Source organism: Labrus mixtus, chromosome 17, assembly GCF_963584025.1.
Source record: "Labrus mixtus chromosome 17, fLabMix1.1, whole genome shotgun sequence".
Taxonomy (NCBI): Eukaryota; Metazoa; Chordata; class Actinopteri; order Labriformes; family Labridae; genus Labrus; species Labrus mixtus.
In genome coordinates, this window is record NC_083628.1 from 21058373 (window position 1) to 21067778 (window position 9406).

The 9406-nt window shown below is 39.5% G+C and overlaps 1 protein-coding gene across 1 annotated transcript; it reads left to right on the forward strand.

Moving 5' to 3' along the window:
* The first annotated feature begins 881 nt into the window (after window positions 1–881).
* On the forward strand, window positions 882–7580 carry spp1 (secreted phosphoprotein 1). Its single transcript, XM_061061449.1, has 9 exons — window positions 882–1040; window positions 4895–4966; window positions 5142–5180; window positions 5255–5323; window positions 5848–5910; window positions 6037–6156; window positions 6259–6600; window positions 6691–7093; window positions 7129–7580. Exons 2-8 carry the CDS (start codon window positions 4913–4915, stop codon window positions 7075–7077), a joined length of 1074 nt encoding a protein of 357 aa, XP_060917432.1. The 5' UTR covers window positions 882–1040; window positions 4895–4912; the 3' UTR covers window positions 7078–7093; window positions 7129–7580.
* Window positions 7581–9406: the final 1826 nt, after the last annotated feature.

The window sequence follows — 9406 nt, forward strand, 5'->3', positions numbered from 1 at the left end:
TTCCAAAAAGTCAAAACTTGATTGTTATCTACCTAAAAGTTATAAACACATCAAATAGATGCCAATTTTCTAGGAATAGCATCATTAAAAATGGTATGTGTGGAGGTTGTGGCATGAAAATCACAGTGGATTCATTAGTCGAGTTCCACATGTCATACTAGTATTGTAATGGAGTTTAAAAATGCAGAACTTCTTAATTTAAGAGTTTAAAGGTTTTGTGAGCTTTAATAGAAAAGACAGAAATGGGTTTTGATTGTCCCATTGTATCTTCTTTGTGTCTTTTTACTAAGCTATTGCAAATATATCCACAAAGACACAAAACTGAGACACACATTTAGAATTTACCAAAACTTGCTCAAACACTTGGAAACACTTCATAGACTGTTGCACAGACAAACACAGAAAAAAAACATGCCTCTCCTCTCTTGTTTGACAGCTGAAGACAAATCAGTCTGGGTTTGCAGACAAATTCTCAATTATCCAGACAGACCTCAGTCAGATGAGTTTCTTCTGTCTGCGAGGAAGCTGATTCACTGTCATACCACCCGCCGCTATACACTGATGTTTTTTCCCAGAGCATGTCACTGCATGTCCTAAATTAGCTTCATACTCAACAAGTGTGTATGTGCATGTGTGTGTGAGATGGTAAAGTGAGAGGGGCAAAAAAGTACACTAACATGCTTCTGTCTGGGCTGTAAATGTCTGCAAGTTTTTATCCATGTATTTGTCTTTGCGTTGTGTGTGTGTGTGTGTGTGTGTGTTGCCCCCACACCACCAACCACAGGAAGAGTGGGAGGGAAAAGAGAGGTGGACCACGGAGTGGTTAACCTCATGACATCACACGCCCCAAGCTGATTGGCTGCAGCCTGTGGCTACAGGGTTTATAAGCAGACCAGGAGGCTCGATTCAGGCAGCAGCATCACAGCAAACAACATCCAGGAAACCCAGGAGATAAACTAAAGAGGATCCACATCGGCACATCAACCTGTTTTTGCTACACAGCCTGCTGAACTTCTGAAACTTCCTACGACTGCAACAAGGTCAGAATGAATTAACAAACATCATGTTAACTTTGCCTGGTTTTGTCAAGGATTGATAACGTACTGGACCCAAGTGCAGATTCTCAACAAAAACTATTTAATTTAATGAAAAGGCTAGATGCAAAACAAAAACTGAGAAGACCAAAATCCAAATAGGGAAAACAAGGGAACACTAGAAACTCTGACATTATACAATTACAATACTAACAAACAACTGACACAGAAGGGAAGAAACACAAATACTAAATTGACACAGAGGTAATCAAACACAGGTGAAGAGAATGAGGGCAATCACACTGGAGGGAAACACACAGAGGCAGGAATGAACACAAGAAACACTGAGGACAACTACAAAATCAATACATGAAACACTAGAACATGGAGGGAAACACCAGGGAAGAATGAGACCTAAAAGATAAATGCATCTAAACAGAACAAATCATGACAGGTTTGAGTTCTTCTGTAAAATGGCTCATTTACATTTAAAAAAAAAAAAAAATCAGGAAGTAACAGATTAAAAAGTTCTGTGTTTTTATTTTATGAAATCTTATACATGGCAAAATGTTTGTGGACACCCAGTCTACACCATAATTTACAGTTCTTATAGTATGGTAAAGGCATAAACAAATGATGGATTATGTTCACTATGGCACCATTGGGAGTTAATAGAAACAAGTCAACAGACAAAAACTGATTGTTTTAACTTTTATCTAATGTGATTCACCTTGATTTGAATGTTTTTTTGTCCCCCCCAAAGCAACTTTAAATGATTTTGTTTACTACAGCCTTACTGCAATGCACACTTTATTCTCAGTCAATCAAACTTAAATTGATAATTTACAGACTTGAACACATTCTAAGTCAGTGAAGTGAAAAACTTGCATCACACCCACAAGATGGTTTGGTTTTCTGCCATGAAGCTGTGCAGTTTATTGCATTTAATTATGAGTTCTTTTTTGAGACTTTATGGCTGTGGAAGTGAGCCTGAGATGCAGAAGTGAAGAGGGGGAAGCCATGTTTGATTGGCTGATTAGTGCTGCAGTGACAACAAAGCCGAAAGAGGAAGCTGTAGGCTGCAGGAAACTACCTAACCTCTGGATAATATGACAGATTACCAGGACAAGCCCAGACTAACCACAATTCAGTAAACAGTTACAACACAAACAGTCTGATTAACTACCAGCTCAGTCAACAGTATTTAACATAACATCTGAGTAGGACTTTAAGAGGTTGTAAGTGTAGGAGTTTAGTCTCCAAAAAAGCCGTGCAGGGACTACACCATAAAATAAGTGCTGAATCCGGGCTGACATAATTTTGCAGTTTCTTTTTGGCATTTTGAATTCCCTTAGCTCAAACCAAGAGATTAGACAACAGTGTTCAAATCGACCACAAATGTAGCTGGATTTCTCTTGAACCAAAGCAACTTCCAGTCTTAAAGTTAAGCCAATGTAGATACCTAAAATTATTTTTAAAGTTGTGACAGTTCCTTAGATAAAAATCTGAGACTGGGGTGTTTTTCAACCACCAGGGGGAGACACTTTGTATTGTTAGACACCTGCATCTGACTTACGATTATTTAACTGCAGCTATTCTACTTACTGCACTTGGACTTGTCAAAGGCTGTATTTGGCAATGCTAGTTTGATAAATGTATGAAATATATTTGTAAAAAACACAATTTTACACTTTTGTAGTAAAATAAAGACATTCAAGGGAAAGAGATATGGCTTGTTGTAATTTTGTTTTTGGACAGAGCCAGGCAAATACTTTCCATTGTAACCGCAGGCTTTACACTCACCTAAGCTAATTCCTGCTAGCTTTAGCTTTGAGAAAAAGAGTAAAAGACAATATTAATCTTGGAAATAAGTATTTCCTAAAATGGCAAATGAACCTTAATCATCTGTCCTTACCTTGACTCTACCTATAGCATTAACACATTTCTAACTTTAACCCTAAAAGAAAAACTTGCCCATCAAACAGCCCGGGGACAAAGCGAAGACCAGAAATAGTCCTCACAAAGAGAGACCACAAACAGCGGTGGAACTGCCCTATCCTCAGAGACAAAGCACTTCTTCACAGTAAACTAAAGAATCATCCTGAAGTTAAATTAAACTCCATTTCAACCCTAAAACAGCCCCTCCATTGAAATTGTGGATGAGACAAAAATGTCCAGGTTTCAGACATGTGTCTGCTCAAGGTCAAAAACTCATTCTAGTCCTCACAAAAATAGAAATACATGCAGCCATATGGGCGTCCATCATGATTCTGCTGTATTGTGGCTTTCCAGTTATAACCTGGTGAATTACACAGTATAGGAAGAGTCATCATTAAAGATGGAAGCAGACACTCAGACTGTCACTCCCAGAGCAAACATGAAAAGCAGAGTTTGTTACTGTTAGGAAGTGGAAATATTTACAAGTCAATGTTTACACGAAACAGAAAAAAAAAGTTGTACAGTGCTGAAATTTACATATACGTGTATATATAACACTATTCTACAATCATCTTCAGTAAAAATGACCGTAGCAGTGAGTGTCAGTAGACCACATATAAAAACCAAACCAACAATGTCACCTAAAAAACTGTGTTCAGCTAAAGCCTGATATTCCTTTTCCTCTGCACTGTACTACAAGCCAAAGACTATCGGAAGTGATTTTAATTAGATCCATTTGGGAAAAAAAACCTGGAAATATTATTTAAAGAAAACCTCCCAATGACTTTTCTATTCAAGGGAAAACAGTTTGAAATGTTGCAGTACCTTGATGACTAGTTACTTGCAATTACAAAAACTTAACCACTATTTTTAAAGTGCAGATAAAGTAACATATTATTTTATTTTCAATAAATGTAACATGATATAACAAAGTATCTTTCAGGGTGACTTGTAAATCCTCAAAAGACTGGATTTATGTCCATGCTGATGACAGTAAAGAAATGAAAACAGTTTAAAGCCATTTTTATCTGCTTAACCTTGTTCATAGTTACCAGTGAGGCTTTGTAGTGCAGTGTAGACTTCCATCATTGTCCAAAGAACACATTAGTGAACCAAACTGTTGTACCAGATGGCATGTCACCATGTTTCCATGAACAGAAACAATCCTGTAGCTGTAAATACTAACTACGAGACAACGTACAATTCCTCTTCTGCAAGCAGTCTCACAACATCCTCTTGTTTGAGTAGTGTTTGTTAAATAACTTGGTTGTTTCCAGAGGTTACTGAGTTTTATTAAAACTGAACTTTCTAAAGACATAAGTGTAGTGATGGCCATTTTGATTATAAGATACATGTGTGTCAAAGTATTTTGTAGAAAGATTGACAGGCAAAGACTAGGTTCAGAAAACTCCAAACAGAACTAGTTTTCTCCCTAATCGTATCTGACAAACACAGACTAATTTAATTTTTAATTTTTTAAATCATCCTTGTTATTTTTCTCACATCGTATGCCTTAAAATCAGCCAGATACATCCTGTCTCAAGTTAAACAAACCCAAATGATGTGATTTCTAGTCTGATGACAGACAGAATGTTTTACTGTATCTGAGCAAAGTTTTCAGGGACACAAACCTCTCATTTAGCTCTGTAATTAAGGACTTAATGGCTTCCTGTGACACATGACCATGCAGCCTCCATTTTTAGGAAGGAATCTGGGCGAGGGGATTTACTGACGAGGCTTTCAGCTCATTTTTCAGTTTGACATGCCATTGTGTCTCCTGTCAAGTTATGGCCTCTGAGCAAATGTTTTGGTGTTGTTAAATGTCTACATATAACAATTATGTTGTATTGTTTGACTGTGTTGTGTGATGATGATTTACTGTGACTTCAACCTGCATATTTCTGGTTTTCTCCCTTCTTTAGACACCAAACTGTGACACAATGAAAGTGGCTGTTATTTTCGTTCTGCTCTTTGCCACAGTTCTCTGCCGACCGGTGAGTTTTTCTCAAGTCAAAACATCTAGATCAATTTGAGTTGGAAAAGTATTTTGATCCAATATGACATTATCTATTAAAGTCAGTTGTGTATATTTATACAGATAAAACAATCAGATGTGATCAGGTATTTCCTTTGGCTCCAGTTTTAAAATATCTATTTTTGTCTTTTCAGGCAAGAAAAGAAAGCAGTTCAGAGAGCTCAGAGGAAGTGGTGAGTATCTGGTAAAAAGATAGAGGAGCGATATTTAGCGAGACATCAACACTGACTGACTTTCTCCACTACAGGTGAGACGACCAGCCGCTCAACCCAGTAGGAAACAAGCAGTACTGGTTCCACAGGCCCGTCCAGTACAGGTAAAATACTCCTTCACCATTTATTTTAAATCTGATTTCTATCAAAACAACTAATCCTGACAGTTCATCTCCCAATTCATGCTTCATCTGTATATTTTCTCTTCCTCTCTTCTCACTTTATCAGTTAGCCACTTTGTCCTACAATCAATTTACTAAAGGCTGAGGATATTTCTGCTCCATTGGCTACCAAAAGAACCAGTATTTCCATCATTGATAGATTTGTGTTGACACAAATCCAACTTAACCAAGTGGTGCCCATATAGGGTGCACCTTGGCTTGGCTGGCCCAACTTGGTAGCCTACTCTGGCCCAGCAAATTTTGTGTCTTGAAGGCCCAAAAACATAGCTTATGTTCTTCAAGGGCTCCAATCAAACCCAATTTAGACACATCAACCCATCCATGAACATTTTCCTTGGTGGGCCCATCACTAACTTAAAAGTGGAAGCCCTCTGAACCTGTTTCACTTCCTCTAAAATGGAGTACCTTTTTTTTTTTTTAAATGTTGTATCTCTCTGATGTTTCAGAATGTCGTTGCGCCAGCGGCTGCCAGCTCAGATGAGAGCACAGACGGTTCAGATGAAGACGAGGTGAGAAATGTTAAATCAAGAGAGTTCTACAAAATCAGTCATGATTTCTTGCGCTACACCTTTGTCTATTGAATTTTGTTGAGAAACTACAGTTTTTACAGGTTAATTTTTGTTTTAATGATTTAGCAGCAGGCAGAGGCTCTAGTCGAGGTGAAATCTGACAGCTCGGCCACGGCTTCAACAGATACAGCCTCTGTGAACAGCAAGGACAGTGAAGACGATGACGATGACGAAACAGAGGAAAGTGTGAGTAAAAATACATGTAGGAGATGAAGTCCATGACTGTCTCAAACCAGATCCATATATTTTCACTCTCTAACGACTCAACTCCCTCCTCTGTATTTCCAGGAAACCGAAGAAGACGAGGATGAGTCTGACAGCTCAGAGTCTGGAGAGTCTTCCACCGCTGTTCCTTCCACCTTTACCCCTGTGATCGTCACAGAGGAGCCCGTTCCTGAAACCACTGAGGCACCGATCGCGCCTACCATCGTCACAGACGAGGAAGCATCCCGTGGCGACAGCTTCGGAAGATACCCCAGTGACTACAAGTCCATTATGTATGTGGAGGACAAATCCTACCAAAAGGTTCCTGGTCCCTACAAGTCCTACGAGTTTGTCGACACCGGAAAGAAGACGGCCTACGATATGACAGAGGGCAATGACGTGGAGAAGTCCCTGCAGGTGTACAAGGTATGAGCTCCTGAGAGTGTTGGTACTGTACAGCCCACAAAAGATCCAAGCCGACCAACCTAATCCTCATGTCTTTGACACCCCCTTTAGGCTATTCACGTCCACGCTGATCTCTTGGAGGAGGACACAAGCACCCCTGAGGTAGAGAGCCAGGGCCTGGATGCATCCTCTGGTACCTCTCAGGACCAGAATGTCAACGACCGCCAGGCAGCCCTCCCAGAGGAGGCTAGTGCCAGCGACGCCACCACCAGCGAGAGCTCCAGCACCCCAGAAGAGGAGGACGAGAGCGTCAGCACGGCCAGTGCCAGCGAGGAGTCAGAGGATGAGGAGAGCCAGAGCAGCGAGGAGGCCACTGCCACACCTGGAGCTGCTGACAGCGACTCGGATGAGAGTGAGAGCACTGAGAGTGACTCGGATGAAGATGGGGCAGTACCTGACATCACCACTGACGTGCCAGTGGTCATCACTGCCAAATAAACCCCACCCATTCATGGAGCGGTTGGTGGTGTCTTTATAGTTTCTCATACAGAGCGCATGCTGCATCCAGAAGCAAAAAACAAACCCTTCCAAAGACACTTTTCACTGCATGGCAAAACAAGGACAATCTAGTTAAGTCTTATTGATTGGCGTGTATTCAGACCAAATTTCTGTGACTGTCTAGGAATGTTTTTGGAAACAGAATTTTTGTTCACCTCGGTTATATATAAATGTATTCATCCTACAACCCATGGGCCCGTTGTCCTGGTAGTTTCCTTTTTTTTGACCCTGCGGTGTAATGGACGACTGCTACCTGCAACAGGAGGACAATTGACCTCAAAACCTTTTCCCACTCCCCTCACCAATCTGTTACTGCAATGTAGAAGGTCAAAACTGAATAAAAAAAAAAACGAATAAACAATGTTGAGCCGTTAAATCTACACCAGCACAACACTGCCTTCAATCATGAATTTATAACTGCAATGCAAACCTTTAACATAAAATAGCGCAACATTTAAAATAATTTCAATCATACTACCATTGTAACTTCATTAAGCCACACCTTTGCTGCATGTGTGGCTTAGCTTCATTGCTCACTAGTAACAAATCTGCTGGTCGAGTTAAAAGGATGCTGACAAACAAAACCCTGCACAGGGTTCATTTAGATTTAGTTGCAGAACACGCACTACACAGTTCTGTTCATTTGCACAGTTTGTACCTACACTACATGTTGTTTGTCCCATGTTGTTTACTGTAATGTATCATATTGTAACATTCCCTAAATATGAATAAAGTTCTTTTTCATATAAAGAGATGCTGATGTGTTTTAAGGAGTAGGGATATGTAAAGCTAAGATTATAGATGTAGCACAGGCTTGAAAAATGCAAGAGCTCAAAATGAATTAAAGTGGAGAATAATCTGGATTGTATATTACGGAAGTTTGTTTGCCACATTGAGAGTGAAGTTCAATATTTTGGAAAGCCCTTACATAATTTTGATTAGGAGATCTATACCAGTGTTTCCCCTACCATATTCATTTTTGGGCCTTTATTGTAGAGAGGGGATAGAGTCGGAAATCAGGGAAAGAAGTCATTTAAGGACACCTTTCCGATAGAAAAGGACAGTAGTCATTAAAAGTAACACATGAACACAGATTCCTTCAAGTGTTTGTGTCGGCTTGTCCCCACCCTCACAATGCTGTAAACCTAGGGGAAACACTGAATACCAGAGTCTAGTCTGGTCTATGTGGGAATATTTGAAACAAGGGGGCAATAAGTTAAAAATGAAGACAGTTAACAAAAAGCATCACAACATCTCTATAGTTCACAAACTAACCATGTTTTACAAAGGCAAAATACAGCGCAACTCCTATGCAAGCCCTCATCACATGCTCCCGGACTTAATGCTCAGCTAGGCCAATGCTAAAGCTAGAGATCTGTACTTGACACAGACGTGAGACTGATCAGATCATTTTCTGTCATATTCTGAGAGAGAAATGCCCTGCTGTCCGAAAGAGCAACAAGCAATAACCACTGACTCTAGTCCATGACATTAATGCAACAACACACTGATGGACTAACAGACACAATCAGCATTGATTTTAGGCAGAGCTGAATTGTTCAGATAATAAGGAAGTTTTAGCCAAACATGATGAACATTTATGTAACAGTTGAAAACTATTAGTGTAAAAAAGTACAGTATTTTAACAGTGGAGAAAACTGACATATTTGGGTTTGATATGTTAAACACTAAAGTATTTGTCAGCCTTATTAAAATATGGTCAATTCCAGTATAGTACATATAGTTGGTGTCATTACATCTCATAAGTATTCCAGATGATCTTGAATGCATGCAAAAGTCAGCCTCCTATTTGCTAATTTAAGCAAGACAAGGGCTACTCTTAATGATACAGAGAGAGAACGAGATGTGTCACTCCCTCTTTATCTTTGAACTAAACTGTAAAACAATCAATGCCACAATATATAACCAAGGGCTGGTAACAAACAATATACCAGTTACAGGCTGGATCAAGCAAAACAAGGACACAATATCACTGTATGTAATATTTAGAGTATAATTGTTATTTTGACATTCAAAGAATTGTCAAGTAAAAATACCTGTTTCTATTAAAGTAACCCAACGCTGACCCAAAGCTTCCCTTTGCACCTGAATCTTTTAAGAAAAAGTATGGTTGTAAACCTGCAGAAATATGTAAGGGACCCACATTGTGAGAGTGATCATTTCAAAAGTCCTGCATTATAGCACTTAGTTGATGTCTCGACTTCATCTTGTCATCTGGTAATGTCCTCCAAACTGCAAGACGCTGTAG